Raw genomic sequence first — 21,442 nt, 5'->3', positions numbered from 1 at the left:
AGATGGCGTGAGAGAGTGGATGTATATAAAAATGTATGCAGCAATGACCAAAAAGAGGCCACGGCCTGGGACGAGATGTGGGTTAGGACAAGGTCATTTCTATCTGCCCCTCTCTTTCTCTCTCTTCAACACCAAAGGAAAAAACCTCAAATATGTTTGTCTAGGCCTGAGGTGATAAAGGCCACCCCTGCCCTTTCCCCTCTCTCTCTCTCTCTCTCTCTCTCTCTCTCTCTCTCTCTCTCTCTCTCTCTCTCTCTCTCTCTCTCTCGCTCTCTCTCTCTCTCTCTCTCTCCAAATAGATAGACTAATTGAATATAAACCAAGCAGACGACTCAGATCATTAGGATCAGGTCAGTTAGAGATACCAAGGGTTCACTCAAAACAAGGTGCGTCAGCATTTAGTTATTACGCCACCTATAGCTGGAATCAGCTTCCAGAAGAGATCAGATGTGCTTCAACAGTAGACACTTTTAAATCAAGATTAAAAACACATCTGTTTAACTCTGCATTTACTGAATGAGCGCCGTGCTGCTTCACCCTGACTGTGCTGCTTCACCCTGACTGTGCTGCTTCACCCTGACTGTGCTGCTTCACCCTGACTGTGCTGCTTCACCCTGACTGTGCTGCTTCACACTGACTGTGCTGCTTCACACTGACTGTGCTGCTTCACACTGACTGTGCTGCTTCACACTGACTGTGCTGCTTCACCCTGACTGTGCTGCTTCACCCTGACTGTGCTGCTTCACCCTGACTGTGCTGCTTCACACTGACTGTGCTGCTTCACACTGACTGTGCTGCTTCACACTGACTGTGCTTTTTATCCAAATCACTTTTACTCCTGTTTTATTCTTTTTAACATATTTTAAACTGTTTTTATTAAAATCACATTTATTTTCTTTAATTGTTATTTGTTTTTGTTATGATTTTATTGTGTTTCTTATTTTTCATATATATTTCTTTTTCTCTTTTATAAACTGTTTTCTAATTTCTATGTAAAGCACTTTGAATGACCTCTGTGTATGAAATGTGCTATACAAATAAACTTGCCTTGCCTTGCCTTGCCTTGCCTTGCCTTGCCTTGCCTTGCCTTGCCTATTTCTTTCACTGATAATAATTGCTGAAGTTAATTTATGACTAAAATCGAAACCTGACCTAACCCCCAATTAAGTATTATTATTATTATTATTATTATTATTATTATCAACAACAATATTATTGTTCTTATTATTATTATTACTATTAACAACAACAATAACAACAATACTATTATTATTATTATTATTATTATTAACAACAATAACAACAATACTATTATTATTATATTTATTGTTGTTGTTATTATTATTATTATTATTATTATTATTATTATTATTTAAAAAAAAAACGGCTGAGTGCAATGTCTAATCAATCGTAGGCATTTTAGGACTGTTTAGGTCATCACAAAGAGCTAAATCCAAACACACACACACACACACACACACACACACACACACTATCCACTTACACAAACACCCATTCCCCGTCTTCAGCTTGCGATTCGATTAATGGACCATTACAGGCTCTATCTTTGCCCTATTCTCTCATCGTCTCTCTTTCATTCTCCGTTCCTGGAGTTGAATTTGCTCAAGCAACGATGGAAGAGCGATGGAAACTTGCTTGTGGCTTCCGTTTCTAACACACAGGCTCTGATGTTCAGTTACACACTGGTTATGATATAGTGCAACATTTAACATGCACGTTATTGTTATTGTTATTGTTATTATTATGGGTTTCTTCAAAGTATCGGTGGTGGGATTTTATTTGTCTCTGCCTTGGGGCTTGTGTTATACTTACGACTGAGTTCGAACTATTCACTGTTTTTTTGTGTTGATTTGTTTCTTAGGTACAAGCTGCGAGTTCAATTCCTGACAATGGCAGTGCCACTGATGAGAGTCCAAGACAGCAAAACGTGTGCTTTTTGGGACGTTGTCACTCTCTCCTGTGGTCTGGAATTCAGATTAACTTTATTAAAATGAAAGGTTCCTAAATGGTTCTCCATCACCTTTATGATTCCATGAAGAACCTTTAACTTCTGTGGAACCTTTCCATTTCACTGCAGTGAAAGAAGTTTCTTTAAACTATAAAAATGTACAGTGATCCCTCGTTTACTGGGTTAATGGGGATCGGAACCCCTTGGGATAGGTGAAAATTTGCGAAGTAGGATTTGACCTTTTCACTGATGGTCATCATCTTCCTCTTCCTCTTCCTCTTCGGCTCACTAGAGGAATCTTTGGCAGGGGCACGGTGCTTAGGAGGCATTGTAAGGGCTTAATGAAAAGTTAATTTCGAACACAATACGCGAGACACAGTTGACAGCATGAACGAGAGTGGCGAGATACAACAAGGGAAGAAGCTGGGAGAGGATGCGATGATGCGCAGCCAATCAGCTCAGATCTCACGCCGAGAACCAATCATGTACCTTGTCTGAGTGCCCGTGGGTATGTACAAAGTCTCTGAGAGAGTTTTTCTCTTTGTCTGGCAATATTTTTGAAAAATCATCATGCACGGAGGCCGCGAAACTTGAACTGCGAAGTGGCGAGGGATTACTGTATTATATTGCACTAAGAAAAAAAGGGTTTCTTCTAAGAACCATTTACTGAAACAAACTTTGGGGAAACAAAATTAGTTCCTATAGAACAGTAGCCTTAATTGTGTCACATATAGCTTACAGCACAGTGAAATTCTTTCTTCGCAAATTTTGGAGGTAGGGGTAACATCTCAGGGTCAGATATGATACAGCGCCCCTGGAGCAATGACAGTTAAGGGCCTTGCACAGGGGCCCAACAGTTGCAGCTTGAACGCCGATCCTCCAATCAACAACCCAGAGCCTTAACCTCTTGAGCCACAACACTGCTTCTGGTAATGTTTAAAAAAAAACTCCTGGAAGCAGATCAACTCTGACTGTTTTTAGTTTTTAGGTTGTTTTTTTCTTCAAAACTTCATTTCCACCAACCAACACATTCCTAATCTATGTAGCTGTGAAAATATTGTGTGTTAAATTCTAATTGAACTGACTTTCATTTAACTTTAAAATGTGTACAAAGTGCTTTATGCTTAACACCACAGTGACAAACGAATGGCTTAACTTTCTGTCGTCTGTCGTCTTCATGTAGTATATACATGATTATCTTTAAAATGGTTCAATTGTGTCACACTTTACCTCAACACGAGATACCAGAACTTCTTCATACAAACATTTTACTCATTAAAGCTTTTAATTGCTATCTTTACTGTATATTTGCTCTGGAGTACGTATACAAAGAAGAGCGAAGAGCAAGTCATTATGTTCTAAAGTCGTTTTTGCGCCAAAAAAATGACAAATTTGAAAACAAGAAAATTTAAGCAACTTGGTAACATACGCTGAAAAAAACAACAACAATATTTTCATGCTATCAGTGATGAGTAACATCAGAAAGGTCTGTAATGCAAATCTGGACCATCCTATAAATCCTGGGAGTTAATATCGTTGTCTTTCTTTTTTAAGTGGTAAAACAACATCAGAACAACAACCCAGAACTACAAAACACCACCGCAGGGCAAGAAAAGTCAAAGGAAAGCGGACTGGTAAAGAAACGGATGCAGAAATCATATAGCATGAGCGAAAATGTCCCGACGTCTTTCTCCAAATATACAGCAGCCGATTTAACTCAGGCAAAAATTACAACCTGGTTTCTCATTGTCTCCCGCACAAACCTCTGATTTATTATAATGAATGTGCACAGTAATTACAATGCCAGTAGATGAAAAGGAGTAAAAAATAGAGATTTTCAAACGGCAGACATGTAAGTGATACTGTACAATACTACGCTGGTTCTGTTTTTTTTTTTTATGCTAAAACAACATTGGTGTGGTGTGGAAGTTTCCAGAACCCCTATGAGTTTCTGGCTCGTGTTCAGATGGTGTGCAAACTGCAGTGTCGCGAGGGTCATGACGGTTTCTGCTTACTTACTGGAAACAGACCTGGCTGCTGTGTGTCATGAGCGGGACATACACTTGGCCTTCCAAGCATCTGGCTAATCAACAACTGGAAGGTGAAGTGGAGTAAATATTAAGGCTGCAGGATGTGGACATGGTTTTAAATACTACAAGTCATAACGCTATAATCTCAAGGTTCTGTCTGAGTCATGTTGTAATGTAGCCAAGTTAACAAAACCTGAAAACGTCTGTGCTTTAAAGTTACTTTAAATTAACGTCAAACTTCTGCTACGGATTCAAAGCTGAAATCAGAAACATAAACTCAGAAATAAATGGCATTTTGCTCCAGAATTTTAATCATATATCAAAGAGCTTTTCATTTCTTAATGTGGCCTCTAAAGCTATAATATAAAATATATTTCACTTAGCACTTAGCCCCGCCCACTCACATTCATCTCATTAGAATAATATGTAAAAAAAAAAATTAACTAGGTTAACTAAAAAGTAAAATGGCTAGCATGACATTAACCGCTAATATAACTACATGGATTTTTCGATGCCGAGTCATGAACAATATGGCCGTCATCTGTAAATCAACCACCTGACTGTAGCTGTAGCTAAAGTCAGTAGTATTTAATTCTAATACTATTTTGATCCTGATGTCAGCCAAAATATTAGCTTTCTGCTGCAATGAAGACATGCTAAAGTGAACACAGAACCTTATAAACCCAAATCTGGAGGTAGGATACGTATCATTCAGGAATATGTTAGTGTAGAAAACTCAAAGCAGCAGATAATAATGAGAAACTAATAATGTTGACGTAAAATTACTTCTCTTTAAATTGATGAGAAAGAAATTAAAACGTTACAGCTGTGTGGTTAAAGTTAACAGCTTAGCTTTGTTTCTTGCTATTTGCCAGTTAGATAATATAAGAATTCAAACTTCCTTCACACTGCAGGAGAAGCTTTCAGACTTGACGGGTGTGAGAGTATTTGAGAGTATTTGCTACAACTAAAAAAGAGAATCTGAGAGAAAAATGAGTTTGAAGAACTCCATGACGTCTGATGACAGCTTGCCATTAGCATACTGTGTTAACGTCAGGCTCCTTTCACTCCAAAACGGATTCACAGCCCCCTTTTGCGCCTTTTGTTTTATCTATTTTTTTGGCCTGAGCCCTTAATGACAGCCTGAATCCAAGGACCAGCTGCGCTAATCGTGTCTCTGATTCACCCACCGCTAGTCATTTTCCTCTTTGCTAGCTCCTTTTGGTAGCTGATTACATTTTTGAGCTTTTCACTCGGTTGGCTGGAATGTAGATGAGCCAGATAAAGGAATCTGTGAGAAATAAGTCGTACTGAAGACGTGTGACATCCTTCCTCCTTCGATCAAGGTCGCGAGCTAAACGTCTAGCTGAGATAGCACGGGGGGAAAAAAAAACAACAACAAATCTGTGGTGTTGTCTCATCTTTGTACTGGAGAGGCTTTGTACTCCAAAGTCATGTTCAGTCTGAACTGAAATCTGCTTCGCATAACTCATCTCACAGCAAAACAACAAAAAAGTGTTTTCTCAGCATGTCGCAACAGCGTTATGCCCTAGAGCAAGTGCACTTCTAATGAAAGCTGAGCAGTTACAGACGAAAAGCTCAGACGCATAACAACATGTGACTCTGCTCCACTACAGCGGTTTCTCTGAGCTCCTAACATCCTGGTTTTATCCTTCTCTGCCGTTTTTACATATTTTACTTCTCCTGTCTATTACGCATGCTGCTTCCTAAATATCACGTCTCTCTCTCCGAGTGGCCAACTCAGAAATGCCGTGCGCATGCATTGCCCTTTTCCTTCAAACAGACGGACGATGATGGAGAGTCAAAACAAAGATGAGTGCCATATAATTGCTTTTTATTTAGCACAGAGGGAGTGAATATGAAATTGACCTTCATTTCTGAGCCATATGAACCCGAGTTACACAAACACAAAGAAAACACAGATGGAAGGAAACACACACACACACACACACACACATGCAAATACACACACCAAAAACACACACACACGGAGCGTCTGATATTTGCACTTTCGACTCAACGGGGAGCAAAACACAAATGTTAGCAGCCTTGAACCCTTGCAGAAGAGTATGATTACACAACCTGCTGACACTCTGGAAAGGCCACATTCAGGACAAACCCCACTTATAGCGAGGTTAAGAAATATAATGGCGAACGCAGACCGTTGTTTTACCAAAGGAAACTCAAAACTCACTCTCTGCTTAGGAGAAATTGATGCTACACAACTTTCTTTGAGTAGTTTAGTGTATCAGGGTCTCAGAGCTGCGATTTGAAATGCAAACCTTCTTTTTAGCGTCTATTAGCATCTAAGACACAGTCATAAACCACAGCTTTAACGGTCTTAACCACATTACAACAGTTTCCATGCAGAAACACTTCCTCTTCAAGAAAAGCAAAGAGAAAGATTTGTGTTTGGAGCTCTTTCGTGATATCAAATTCTATTTATTTAACATCCCTTTGATTGGAAATTACAGCAGATTAGCCAGAGTTAATGCAGAGTTTGTAAATTAATACTTTTGGTTTGTTTTGGTCTGGTGTTTAGTCTGGATTGGTTTCAAACCACATATAAAACCTCAGAATTCTCCACAAAATTACATTTCTCAGGGCAATCGTTCGATATTTGATGCTACTTCTGCTACGATACAGTACAAGGACAATCACTTGCTCTAACTTGACCTAGCTATACCTAGCATGAGTGAACTAGCCTAATATATCTTACAGAATTTAAGAAAAATGTTATTGATTTATTTCACTAGGATTCTGGTACTGGTACAATACAGTCTTTAAAATAAAGCTTCTGAAAGGGTTCTTGGTCTGAACCTTTTTTCATTTCCATCACAGAAAAGTTTGTAGATCTTCAGACAAAAAGGCTACACAATGTTCATTCATTCATTCATTTTCTACCGCTTATCAGAACTACTCGGGTCACGGGGAGCCTGTGCCTATCTCAGGCGTCATCGGGCATCAAGTCAGGATACACCCTGGATGGAGTGCCAACCCATCGCAGGGCACACACACACTCTCATTCACTCACACACTCACACACTACGGGCAATTTTCCAGAGATGCCAATCAACCTACCATGCATGTCTTTGGACCGGGGGAGGAAACCGGTGTACCTGGAGGAAACCCCCGAGGCACGGGGAGAACATGCAAACTCCACACACACAACGTGGAGTCGGAAATCGAACCCCCGACCCTGGAGGTATGAGGCGAACATGCTAACCACTAAGCCCCCGTGCCCCCCTGCTACACAATGTTCTTCATGATAATCAGAAAAGAGAGGGTTCTTTTAAGAACTCGTTACTGAAATGTTCTTGGGGGAACTTTGGGGGAACTTTGAGGGAACTTGTTCATCCATTGCTCACCATATGAAAAAAAAAACCAACTTGATTTCCGATGCCACACAGGCTTCATCTGTTCTTCTGCACCACATAAAGTGCATGACTGCTAAATGCTGCACACCCTTAACCACAACACAGCTGCTGGGCACATGAAAACATCATTTGTATGAGCTTAACACACCCACAGCAAACAAACGTTTGTTCTACTGCTGACATCATGAAAAAATCATCTACACTTAGGCGCTCTTGAGATCTGGAAGATTTGTGGCATTACTTTGAACCAAGTTGTCTTGCAGCACTGATAATGACTGATTATCAATCACAAATCTGTGATCTCTAAAGTCTCACAACTCGCCTCCTCGAGCTTTCGCTGACTTTTAATGTCTTCGTCTTTTAATGTGTCTGGAAAAGTTTGGGCCGTTGATGCAAATAAAACAACGTTCCCTTTGCATAGAGACAAACAGAACTCATATTTACACATAACACTAGTGTTGCCATGGAATTTGTTTATTAAGGCTTATTTGTGTAACAACCTATAAGCTTGTTAGCTTAGCTAGAGAGGTTCAGGAAGAAGGGTTATGCAAGGGCATGCTAAAGGTGGAGTAACAAACTGTTATGTTATCACCTCTTAAAGAGTATTGGTATATTAAAATATATTGAGTAGTGTGTGCATTGGCAGTATGCTAAAATCCAACTTCATTCTGAGGTAAAATTTATCTTTGTCTTTTCATTTCAAGTGCTAGCATTCATTTTTTAAATTCTTTGTAATCATTTCTTGTTATATATTACTGGTTATATGTCTTTTATTGGGGCTTTAACCCTTTTTTATGTTTATGAACAAGCACGTGGGGCATCTCAGAGAGGAGAAATGGGTTTATCAACATTTACTTAAAAAAAATAACATTTATGAATATATTGCCCCTAGTAGGCTAGATAAAAACTGGAAAACTACAAATTCTTGTACAAAGTCCTGAGTGTCTAATTTCATATGAGCTTTATATTAACCATCATCGTGTAGTGAGACATGACAAAGACATTCAATGCCAAACAATGCTGAACTTCATTTTTCCATCTGTGTTAGATCACAACCTACACTGATTATTCTTACGTCTCCTACACGTTGAAATGTAACTAGCCTTTGTGCGACTAGCAAGGCTTTAAACTTTCATTAACCTTAAGCCAAGCCAAGAAATTAAAAAAATCGAGATATCTAAGAGCACCGATCTGCAACGGCCGAGCCCCTGAGCAAAACCTGGTAAACCTGATATACTGTACACACTGTATTTCAGTCAGAGTGAATGTCTTCGGTTCTGGTGATAACATAATTTTTGCTCTATATTCCACCAGTATTTGAAGAGTCAGGTCTCTACCTGCAGCAGCGAGGATTTACGGCTCTCTGTCACTGCTTTGCTCCGGAGGTTTTAATGTTGTCACAAGGGATCAGTTATTCAGGGTTTTGCTTCTGTTTACACAATAATATTGACTCAGTGGCTGTTTGCTTCTTCATGCTATCGAATGCTGAAGCGAATTTAACCCCCGTTTAACAGTAGCAGACAATGACACGTCATGATTAAGGACTTTTGCTCCAAAGCCTCTTCTTGGTGATTTGGGGAATTTCTCTAAAAAAAAAAAAATTAAAAAACCATGTAATACATGAGAAGAAAAATAATCTCTTGGCAATGCACAGGTTTGCCAATGAGAAGGTTTAACCATTTTTAATGTTTCTGGAAATGTTTGGGCCGTTGATGCAAATAAAACAACGTTCCCTTTGCATATAGACAAACAGAACTCATATTTACACATAACAATAGAGTTGCCATCGAATTTGTTTATTAAGGCTTATTTGTGTAACAACCTATAAGCTTGTTAGCTTAGCTCATGTTAGCTTAGCTAGAGAGGTTCATGAAGAAGGGTTATGCAAGAAGGGTTATCGAACTTCATCAGTTCACCGCATGAACTCCATCAGCGTACCAGACTGTCTGAGTCTGAATCGAAGTCTTCAGTATTCTGATCATCTTAAGAGATCTCTCTGGTGTTTTTGGACCTTTGACTCACAACAATGTGATTAGGCAGATAAAATCTCCACCTCGCCCTGTCTCTCGAGTCAACATGTTACAAAGAGGCACAGACAAAGCCTGAGGCAATGTGACACTTCCTCTTATTCCTGCAAAGCCTGAAACACACTGCGGATTGCTGGAGGGTCCAAAATCTCACTGTCAGCTGTGGGACTTGACCTTACAACCTTAGTATACTCACAGCCCAGGCCCTGGTCTTGAGATTCCTGAATGATATTTTGTCCACTGTGATAATAACGTGCAATGTCAAATATCCCAGTGTACTGAATCAACAAATACCAGACACATCTAATACAGTTCTATGTATTTAATATTAAATGCTTGTGTAGACAGACAGAAAATTGGAGGAAAGTAAACAGGAAAAGGTATAGCATGAGCATTGAATGTTTTGGAAGTCCAGAACAAGACGTAAATAGTTTAAGAGCTATCGTGTGTGTGTGTGTGTGTGTGTGTGTGTGTGTGTGTGTGTGTGTGTGTGTGTGTGTGTGTGTGTGTGTGTGTGTGTGTGTGTGGTTTTGTTTTTCTCTTTTCTTTTTTTTCTCAGCACAACCTCCAGCCCAGGGCCAGCCTGTGATCTCCTCCGTCAACGAGCATGGGCTGATGCCGAACTCCAGAAATAGACAATGAGGTTTGGACGGCATCCAGAAAGCCTGACAAAGTGGATTCTCACATAACAATAAGGAAATAAAAAGAGCCAATGTTGCGCTATAGATAAGCACACATTTAACTACACTGTACTGAAAGTAGAGTAGAGCGTGATGGCAACAGAAAAAAACTGACACAGAAATAAACACTTGTGTAGTTACATGACGTGTGTTAGACTAATTGCTTACAATCTTTCTTTTTTTTTTTTTTTTTTTCTGAGGCCAAAAAAATGTAGTTTGCTCCTGTTTGGTTCTGTTTATGTTCGGCATTAAATGTCTTTTTCATGTCCCACTCCAAAGTGGTAGTCAATATGAGGCACATATAAAAGTTCAGAAACGATCATAACAGCCATAAAGACTTTTTTCCAAATGGCACTTATCACCGTACTCTGTCCCTGTGTGAGCTCTCTACTCAGTAAAAGCATGCGGCGGTATATTTTATAGCAAAACGGAGGCGTGATAATATATCATACTTTACCATCGTCAAACTTGGGTTTGGCAGAGTTAAGCTTTTCTAAAGTGTCGTTCGAGGGCTTGCAGAAGGAGCTAATCAGACATCAGACAATTGTGATCATACTGGGATAGTTTCATCTGGTGGAGGTATTGCTAAAAACCTGGCAACCCATCAGTCAATAAAAACTTTTTGGACTTCTTTAGGACAGGATAATGTAATAATAATAATAATAATAATAATAATAATAATAATAATACAGTTACACATAGACTTTTATATTATAGACGTACCACATTTCATTAAGGAGTCTTCAGTGCTAATCTGAGGTAAAGTATCTATAATATTCCAACACAAGTAAGACTTCACACCTTTTTTACTTTACAACCACAACAGATAACGGGTCCATATATTTAATCTGCGCAGCTTTTACACCGAACGGCTTTCCTGTCACAACTAAGCCTGGTATTTTACCCAGGTTTGAAACAAGCACTGAGAGTGCACCAGCTTAGCACAACACTCTCGTACCTCAGAACTGAGCCCGGGTCCTATGGAAGAACTGTCCGGTTTTCTCTCAATGAAAATCTGCAATATTTTATCTTATTAAATTCAAGGAACAGAGAGGAAATGAGAGGTTGTTATAGCGTAAGTTTTAACATGTGTCAAAGACATTCGTTATGTAACTATAAACGGATAAAAAATGTGATGTACGCCTTGACATTCTTTCCAAAAATCGGTCTTCGATTAATTTCCCATAACAGAACACCACCAAGTGTTTTCTTCCTCACAAACATCATTCGTCAAATCGGGATTAGACGTTCCACTAGCTGTCAGGTTGAATTTAAATGCGAGCTGTATTTCAAAACGCTGAAGATATCTAACACTTTGTGTGCACAAACTCTACATGCCAAGATGTTGGATTGTTGTTTTTTTTTAGAGACCGAACAATGCATTATCTGCGCTGTGTTCCACCTTTTTCCAGCAGATTTAAGATGCCTGCCAGACACATATGCAATCATTTTAGCAAACAGGCAATCATTTGCAACTCATACGAAGCACCTGCAATCTGCCGATAGGCTTTCTATCTAATCCTGCACATATCAGTCAGACGAGGGAATTTATTCAGTGCTGCTTTCTCGGTACTCACACGAAATCTAGCATTTGATGAATATCTTCATGAAATCGGTGGTAAAATGATATATTACGACAAAGGTTGGTGTTTGATCATCACTCACTTCCAAACTGATGAGAAAAAGTTTCCAGTTCTTTTAGATGTTTTTTTTTTTTTTTGAGAACACACAAAAATGTTGTTTTCTTTCTGAATCAGATAAAAATGTGAGAAAACGCCCGCAGACAAGTTTACTCTCTTCCTCATGAGAAACGTCTGAGATCAACTTTAACCCGGTGAGGTTTAACTGATAAAGCTGTGACAGCATCCTCTTGGTGTAAGTGGTTTAAGTGTAACACACACACACGAGAAAAAATCTTTATCTGAAAGTTTAAAGACGGCAGATTCCGAGACTTGACACCTTCCATAATAATAATTTTCAGACATCTCTTATAACATCCTTTCTTTATATCTGCTACCACACGAGGACTCTTTATCCCAAACTACATCCTGTTTATTTTCTTTTCCCACTGTTTCATCACCAGGTGGAAGTTGCACCGGAACTATCAAGGAGGATCTGTGATTGACGTTTAAACGCTCATATACTCCCCGAACTGCCCTAAAAGACTTGGGATGGGTTACTTTAGTGAGCGGATCAATGCAAAACGTGAACTGTGCACCTTCGGTTAATGTGTCACTGTGATTTAATGGGGCAGCTTTACTAAAAGCTGGTCCTGGAGATACTTGATATCCTGAACCGATTTAGGATTTCTCAGCTGATTCACTGCAGGACTTTAAGATCTCCAGGACCATGTTTGGAAACCTGTGTTTATTTGTTTGCTGTAGTCATGTTGAGACTTTAGTGACTCCACAAGAAGCTTTCTGGAGAAGTGCATCTCTTACCTCTCTGACTTTATCCCTCCTCTGTACAGTTTGTTGGTCTGACGGTTTTCCTCGGTCATTCCCGAGCGCTGGTTTGAGCAAACACTTTCGGAAAGTGTCATAAGTGCAGCCTTTGGCGCGTCCAGCTGTGGTGCCTACGGTCGCGTCCCCGCGCTGCGTTCTTGCCCTGCGCTCCTCGTGCGTTCCCAGAGGTCTCTCCACGGTCCCGCCGGTGGCATCGCCGCGCGTCACAGATGGCTTTCGGCTCACTCTGAGCTTTCCGTTCGGCTCGGGTTTAAACGGGGCGCTCCGTTCGCGCTCCCGGCGCTCCCGCTCAGCGTGCGCTTTTTCCGCGAGCTCCACGATCGCGCCGCTTTGGGTCGCCGCCGTGTTCGCTGGCGCACTCTCGGTCTTGGGAAGAAAAAAGCGCTTGAGGCGAACGGAGTCAGGAAGAAAAAACAGAGCCCCGAGGCACAGCGTGACCAAACCGGAGAGAAAAAGCAGAAAGGCGAATTTCTGAGACAAGCGGAGGCCCATGGCTGACACGGACACACCGGGTAACTTCCGGAACGCCATTTACACCGCAGACAGAGTTAGTATGCTCTCTGCCAAACGGCTTTAAGAGACACCGGCTGCGTGAATGAATGACAAAGTTTGGGTAGTGGCTTTATCAGAGTGCGTGAGCCTCATCGCGCGCTCTCCCTCCCTCCCTCGCTGTGTCTCTGCACGCGCGTCATCGCGCTCCGGATGGATTTCGGTTTCTCTAACTTTCCGTAAGAACAGACGATCCGGAGTGCAGATTGGAGCTACGACTGAATATTGTTTGGTGCTGTGCAAAAACACGGCATGATGCGAGAAAAGTGCGCTCGTGCGTCGCGGTTTCAACGCGCTAAAGCGTGATTACAACCAGACCGTTAAGTTGGATGGATGGATAGATGGATAGATAGATAGATAGATAGATAGATAGATAGATAGATAGATAGATAGATAGATAGATAGATAGATAGATGCCTGAGATGGCAACATGACGTTGCATGACGTTTTTCTACGGTATCAATCCCGGCATTAATGAGTGAAAACCGGTTCAGGATCCGGTTCAGGATCGGATTTTAAACGCATGGCGTGATGCACAAAGTGATCTAATCCGCGTTATATCTTCTCTTGCTTTGTTTATAAACTAAACGTGGTTGAAATATGGTCCAAAATACAGAGAGATAGAAAGAATGAATGAAAGCTACGCTGTGTTGCACAGAGCTGGTCTGGATTCCCGGAATGTTGCGCACGGAGAAGCGGAGACAGTCGGATCGCTGTGCGGTAACGGTCATGTAATCCGACGATGCCGCGTCTTTCTTCCGGTCCGGGTGGAATATGGGATAACGGAGAGAAATGTGGCTCTTTGTGTAAAGCCTGAGCAGGAAACGCGGCGTGAACGGACGGTAGAAATCCCGTAAATATCCAGAGAGATGGGAGGCGCGAGGCTGCGACCGCCCGGTACGCCGCAAAGCGCGTTTGATCCGCCGGAGTGGTGAAATTAAACAGCACCGGCGTCACGTTACGGGGAAGACGAAGCGCGTGCAGATGCGTCCATCGTGTGGTGAATCAGGGTATTTGATGTGGTGCATAGAGAGAATGAAAATCTCTCTACGGTGTTAGAAGTCAAAGCCCATGTTTGTGTCTAAAACCCCATGTGGTCTAAAAACACCACGTATGTCCCTTCTAGAGAGAACCAAAGCAATATGCAGAAAAAAAAACATGATAAACTGGCCAGTAGAATGGCCACAATGTGGTCCAGGGCCCTATAGTATACCCTCACATGGTTTCTATTACCGCTGCTATGCTGATGACACTCATCTTCTCTTTTCCTCTGGGAGATAGCACAGATTCTGCTCAGATCTCCGCCAGACATATCATCACGTAGGACGGATCATCAAAACCGAACCTCTGGTCATCACAACTGACTCGTCGCCAGGTCAGGATCTTGCGATCTCACTGGACACCGGACTCTTTGATCTTCACTTAAGCCACTGCTTAACTTTGGGGTAACAATCGATAATCGATAAACTGTCCTTTTCCTCACATATATGAGACGTTAGTTTCAGTACAACGTCGGAAGGATTCGGCCATTTTTTCCACACCGGCTGCTCGGGTGCTTTTTCAGGACTAGTTGAAAGTTCTGAAAGCAATTCGTAATCCACACATGATCCAAAATGCTGTGGCGTGACTTGATTTCAACCTGCCTAAGTTCTCCAACACCACCAAGTCTGTGCTTCCTCAACTGGCTGCTCACATTAGATTCAAAACAGCTATGCTTTCCTTCAAAGCCAAAGATGGACCAGCTCCATTTTACCACAAAGCTTTAATCACGCCTCTCGCTGCACATCGCTCCATCAGATCTACCAGCACTTCTCGATTGGTCCCACCATCTCTCTGAAACACTTACTTAAACTAGCCTTGAGTCTTCAGAGAACTATTTGTACGTCGCTCTGGATAAGAGCTTCTGCTGTAATGCCATCAATGTGAATGTAAATCTATAGGGTTCCCCTGCATGCAAGGAAACATGACGAGATATTCTCAACAAACGGAACTGAACACACACACACACACACACACACACACACACACACACACACACACACACACACACACACACACCACATTCCAATACCTCATCTAACTGCTGCTATAACTGAAGCGTATATACGTTTGCAAGAACCCTCTTTGTTTACAACTCCCTATTTGTGCACAATGTACTATATAATATACAGAATGCACAATAATCTGTGCTGTTTTGTGTATTTGTCCTGTAGTGTTATGTATTGTCTATTTGCACCGTCTTTTGTCTGCACATTATGTTGCTAAGACAACTTACTTTCAGTCCTTAGCTCTGTGTTGTTTTCGGTAGCACCATTGTCCTGGAGAAAGGCTGTTTCACTTCACTATGTACTGTGTCAGCTATATATGATTGATGGGTGTTCCTTAAATAGATAAAACGTGATAAAATTATTATATGGCATTATTATAAGAATGCATTCCTTTGTTTAATCACATTTTCCCCAAATCACAGGATTTGGGATGATGTACAACTGAACTCCACATGAGCAGTTCAAACCTTAAAGTTTATTTAGATTTCTTCATACAACTGAAATGAATTTCTGACTGTTTACACACATTAACAACAGCACACAGGCATTGAATTTCTCCTGCGTTGATAGCAATGTGAGATGTGTTTCACACGTATTAATAGTGACACTCGCTAAACTACGGCTGCTATCGGCTGCTAATTCTAGACAGTGTGAAAATGTTGAGCGGAAGTGTACGTCAGGCATTTCAGTAATCTTCGGAGGATGCAAGCTTCATTTAGTCCACAGGCGTTGTCTTTCCCTCAGGGGTCAACCCTTTAAAGAGCCAGACATTAAGGTGTTCCCTTTTCCATATACAACTACAACTATAGTACTATAAGTCTTGTATTTGGTTGTCACCCTTGTCCAGAGTGACTACTTTTATCTCATTTACATGGCTGAGCAACTGAGGATTATGGGCGTTGTTCAGGGGCCCAGCAGTGGCAGCTCAATGGCCCTCGGATTCGAGTTCGACCTTCCGATCATTAATCCAACACCTTAACCATTGAGCTACCACATCCCCCACTTTTAACCTGTGAATTAGTTATACTGGGTGTTACTTGCGTTCATCAGAGTGCAACAAGATTCAAAAAGAGTTCGATTAGTAATTATAACAGGATTATTTATTATTTGCATACACCTTACAAATAAAACCTGGAGCTCGGGAAAGGCCGACACATGACAGGTTTAAGAAAAAAAAATACATTTTGTGTGCATGTGATTCTTTTCCTTTTTGTTTTTAAGATACAGAGACAACAATAGTGCAAATTTGTTGGTTTTTTTTCATCCCAGGAAAATGTATATCATGCACATGCAATCATTTTTTTTTTCACAAGAATATATTTTTATATAATCTTTTTATTGGGTCTGTACTATATAACCTGTACTATATCTGTACTATATGACCTGTACTATATCTGTACTATATGACCTATATTATATCTGTACTATATGACCTACACTATATCTGTACTATATGACCTATACTATATCTGTACTATATGACCTATATTATATCTGTACTATATGACCTATACTATATCTGTAGTATATGACCTATACTATATCTGTACTATATGACCTATACTATATCTGTACTATATGACCTATACTATATCTGTACTATATGACCTGTACTATATCTGTACTATATGACCTATACTACATCTGTACTGTATAACCTATACTGTTGGCATGCAACTAAAGGGATGGTTCTGCATTTTTCCTGATAACTGTACGCCGAGATGTGTTTAATTTCCTTTAATATTTTTTGCCGTTTGACAAAAATGAATTTTTTAAAGAAAGACACATCACACTAAAATAGTGTAGTGCAAAACTGTAACTTAAATGTACATAAATTAAATGTACTTTTATCATCTCTTATAGAGCACTGACACTGGAGACTCCTTCCCAAAATTATAAACATCATCAATTACACATCAATCAATGATTATTTTATTTATTTAAACGAGCTGTTTAGGTATAAAACAAAATGTTAGAGCAAGTAAATTAATAAAAACATGTAACTTACAGCAACATGTAAATAAACACCTCCTGAGAACAGTCAGCTTACAGAATTCAGTATTTACAACACAGGAACATCAAAGACAATTTTTCCCAGTAGTCACTTCCTCTAGCCGTAGGTGGAAAGACAAACTCCTCGCATGAACGACTGAATGCATTGCCCCATGCTAGCTACCTCTAAAATATTCCACTTCCACTCAAATAGCCAGGATCCAATGAGTTAATCTGCCAGTTATCACTTCATAATGTCATATTTATCACATTCATTAAGCTTCATTAAAGCCGGTTTAATGATAAGGCATTAGTTTGTTTTTCTAACGTAGCCAAAGGCATAAATCGACACATTAATGAGCTATTAAATCACAGTTTAGAAAACATTTAGGTGATGAATAGGAAGGCAAAAGAGACAATCCATTAATCCATTAGTCCAAAGAAGTGATCGTCATGGTCCAAGCGCCCATTGGGTTCATGTAATCTTGCTGATGTAGTTAACTAAACATTCTAGAAGAATAGACTTCATTTTAAAACTGGAATGATCAGATAGTACCCAGTTGAGGATGGGTCCCCAATAGTACCCAATGATTTCTCATCACTATCCGGTGTCACACAGATAAGGATGGGTTCCTTCCTCATATCGTCTCAGGGAGTTTTTCTTTTTCCATCATCCATCATTTCCGACTTGCTCATTAGGGATACCACACTAGAGGGCTGCATTGGGATTGGGCTCCCGCGGGACCCAACGCAAATCTCGTGGGCGCGGGCGGTTTCACCTTTGCCCCGGACGGGAGTGGGCGGTCAGAAAATTTAGCGGGAGATCCGCGGGACCCGGTGGGATTTGGCGTGTAGCCTAATAATAAGAATAGAGTCAACACATGATGTTGAGAAGAAAATTAGTATTAGCATTAGTATTAATTTATCTTATTTAAATGCAATCATGTTTAATTCTGTTATTCTGGACATTAGCCTGAACTAATAATTAGTCTGATCATTTGTATACAATCAAAATTTTCACAAGCTCTCAAGAAAAACTCCGCAGGAGCGAGCGGGAGTGGACACAAACATTACGGGTGTGGGCGGGAGTGGAACATGCAGCTTGTGGGAGCGGGCGGTCCTGGTCAGAAATTCAGCGGGAGCGGGTTTATAAAAACAGTCCCACGCAGGGCTCTATATCACACTATACCACACTATACCACATATATATGTGCTAAAAAAAAATTAACCCACAAAGGGATGTGGTAGCTTAGTGGTTAATGTGTTGGGCTACTGATCGGAAGGTCATGGTTTCGAACCCCTGGTCCACCAAGCTGCCACGGCTGGGCCCCTGAGCAAGGCCCTTAACTGTCAGTTGCAAGTCACTCTGGATAAGGGTGTCTGCTAAATGCCGTAAATGTAAACCCAAACTTGAACCTTGTTTCAACTCCCTAGGTAAAGATGATGAATCATTCTAGTTCAAGTTTCTGATAAGTTCACACTGGGGTTGGGGTCAGAGCACAAGGTCAGCCACGATACAGTGACGGTTGAGGGAATTGCACAATGGCCCAGTAACATGGAAGCTTGAACCACAAGCTTGGACCCTTAACTGCTTGATCCACCGCTGCCACAAAACAAACCAGGAGAAAGCATGAACGTTGACTCCCACTATTAGAAATTACGCAGTCGAGTCGTTCAGACCGAGTGCAACGGCCGAGCCTCATTTAGGGCAAACCGCTGACTTGATCATGGTATTGCTCCTGATAAATCTGTGGAATTTTAGATGAATATTTACAGGAAGTTTAAACATACCTGTGATGGGAGAAGGTGAGTGAAGACTTAGGAAAAGTAATAGGAAAGAAATGATGCATTATTGGTACTCCGTCCAGGGTGTATCCTGCCTCGATGCCCGATGACGTCTGAGATGGGCACAGGCCCCCCGTGACCCTAGGAGTTCGGATAAGCGGTAGAAAATGAATGAATGAATGAATGAATGAATGAATGAATGAATGAATGATGCATTTTTTTTATTACCATGTAGGAGCCAAACTTTTAATTTGGGTTACGGATCCCTGACACTAAACAGTAAGTGTTAAAGGATTTTTATAACACTGTATAATGTTAGGTAACGTTAACTCTTACAAGTTCATAGCACTATACTAGCTAGACTAGCTAAGTTCTTAAATGTTAGCTGGACAATTTTGTTTTGTATCTAAAATCAGAGGCTATTGTTACACCTGACTTTTTAGTGGAGTTTATCGGGAAAACATTCTCTGATCAAGGAAGTTGAGAAGCTGAGACAAGCAATATTAGATTTTTACAGCCTTATGTTGCTTGGGAGAAAGAAAAAAAACAAAAAAAAAGTGTTTATCTCATCATACTCTCAAAAGTAAAAAAAAACACATTTGTTTGTTTTTCCAAAGCCAGTAATCACTTCTGTCTTATTGACTTTTAATTCCAGTGCCAATGAAACGAGTTAGGGATGCAGTGCCACATCAGCTACGAAGAAAATAAGATTAATGGTTTCGGTTTAGCCGGCAGTGGTCATTAGCACGAGAGCCAAACACAGCACAAAGAAAGTTAAGTGAAGGTCAGAAGGAAGACATGTATAATGCAGCGGGAAGCAGAAAATATGCCTTTTCCCAATTCCTCTTACTCTTATCCAATCACTAGAGCTCCTCCAAGACGGTGATCAATTAAGTAAATAATTCCCCTACGGATATCCTGAGCGTTAAGAGTAAATACACAGAAGGCAGATAGCTAGCCTTGCAGAGTTCACGCTAATATTATTATGCTAATTTGGAATGCTGTTTAAGTTTACTCGTTTATCGGAACAATTTATCTGGAACGAGACACTTGTATCCGAAAAGACACACACGCATAAACTCACCCACAAGACGCAATCACAAACACATTAAAGCGTCTCTTCCCCGTGAATGCTAATGTGCTTAACTTAACGATAGGACCTGACCTCCACTCTTCAGTCCAACAAAGACCAACAAAAAAAATCTTATTTATTCTCCAACACAAATTCTTGCTAATGGGTTTAAAATGGTGTCAAGTTAGAAGAGGACTTAACAAGTTCATTCATTCATTCATTTACTACCGCTTATCCGAACTTCTCGGGTCACGGGGAGCCTGTGCCTATCTCAGGCGTCATCGGGCATCGAGCCAGGATACACCCTGGACAGAGTGCCAACCCATCACAGGGCACACACACACTTTCATTCAGTCATGCAATCACACACTACGGACAATTTTCCAGAGATGCCAATCAACCTACCATGCATGTCTTTGGACCGGGGGAGGAAACCGGAGTACCCGGAGGAAACCCCCGAGGCACGGGGAGAACATGCAAACTCCACACACAAGGCGGAGGTGGGAATCAAACCCCCAACCCTGGAGGAGTAAGGCGAACATGCTAACCACTAAGCCACCGTTCCACCGGTCGACACGCTGATTCGATAAAAAAATTATAATGATAAATTATTATTTAAGGGACTCCAAGTGTGCCAGGAAAACATATCACCAGTACCACCGCCAATGAGCTGAACTACAGACACAAGGCAGGTTATTAGGTCAAATGATTCAAGCTGTTGATGCCAAATTCACACCAGGCCATCTTCATTTGTAGCCAACATGAGTAGAACCCAATGTGGTTTCTACCTCAGAGATGCTTTTCTGCTCATCAACGATGCAAAGAGGTATTATTCTGATTACAGGAACCCAATCCACTCAGTCTGGGAATCATCCTGTGATCTTTCTCACCTACAAAATTTTCCATCCGCAGTGTAGGAACAATTTATTTGCCTTATGTTACAACCCATGATTTTGGTGACTGGTGTCTATTGTGTTCTTTGTGTATGTTTTTGTGAAGGTCTGATTCCCAGGCTGAGTTTCTGGCCTGCCTTATCCTGCCCCAATCCCACCTACACCTCCATGACATCATCACTGGTCCCCTGTTTAAAGAGGAAGAAGAAGAAGGGAAGTATGTTGAAGGGTGTTAGAAGTGGTGTGTTTGGAATAGTAAACGTTTCTGTTCTGGTTTTGACTTGTGCCTGTTTTCTCGACACGTGCACCCTCTGCAGGGCAGGTGAGGTGATGCTTAAAGGTCTGGGTGTGGCTTGGTGCAGTGTAGCATGCTGGGGGCACATAGTCTTTAGTCCTTGATTGCTGTTTTCTGTTAGGATTGTTTGCATTGCATTTTTTCTCAGTTTATTTTCTCCCTTTTTTGTGTAAATAAGTATATAATTAAATAGAAATTCAACCCTGATGTACAATCTTGGGGGCACGGTGGCTTAGTGA

General features: G+C 40.8%; 1 protein-coding gene and 1 pseudogene across 1 annotated transcript in view; both read right to left on the bottom strand.

Annotated features, from left to right (window-relative positions):
* The window catches only part of LOC113658376 (mannosyl-oligosaccharide 1,2-alpha-mannosidase IA), a 220,178-nt gene extending 206,091 nt beyond the window's left edge, over positions 1 to 14,087 (bottom strand). The window contains exon 1 of the mRNA XM_047808679.1: positions 12,546 to 14,087. Coding sequence (XP_047664635.1) covers positions 12,546 to 13,100 — 555 coding nt within the window. The 5' untranslated portion in view covers positions 13,101 to 14,087. The remainder of the gene's footprint in view (positions 1 to 12,545) is intronic.
* Positions 14,088 to 18,777: 4,690 nt separating this feature from the next.
* Positions 18,778 to 18,908, bottom strand: LOC113647221 (annotated as a pseudogene).
* Between the last annotated feature and the right edge of the window lie 2,534 nt (positions 18,909 to 21,442).

Source organism: Tachysurus fulvidraco, chromosome 25 (genome assembly GCF_022655615.1).
Source record: "Tachysurus fulvidraco isolate hzauxx_2018 chromosome 25, HZAU_PFXX_2.0, whole genome shotgun sequence".
In the NCBI taxonomy this organism is placed as follows: domain Eukaryota; kingdom Metazoa; phylum Chordata; class Actinopteri; order Siluriformes; family Bagridae; genus Tachysurus; species Tachysurus fulvidraco.
The sequence above is the reverse complement of the archived record's forward strand: the minus strand, read 5'-3'. Positions and strand labels throughout refer to the sequence as shown.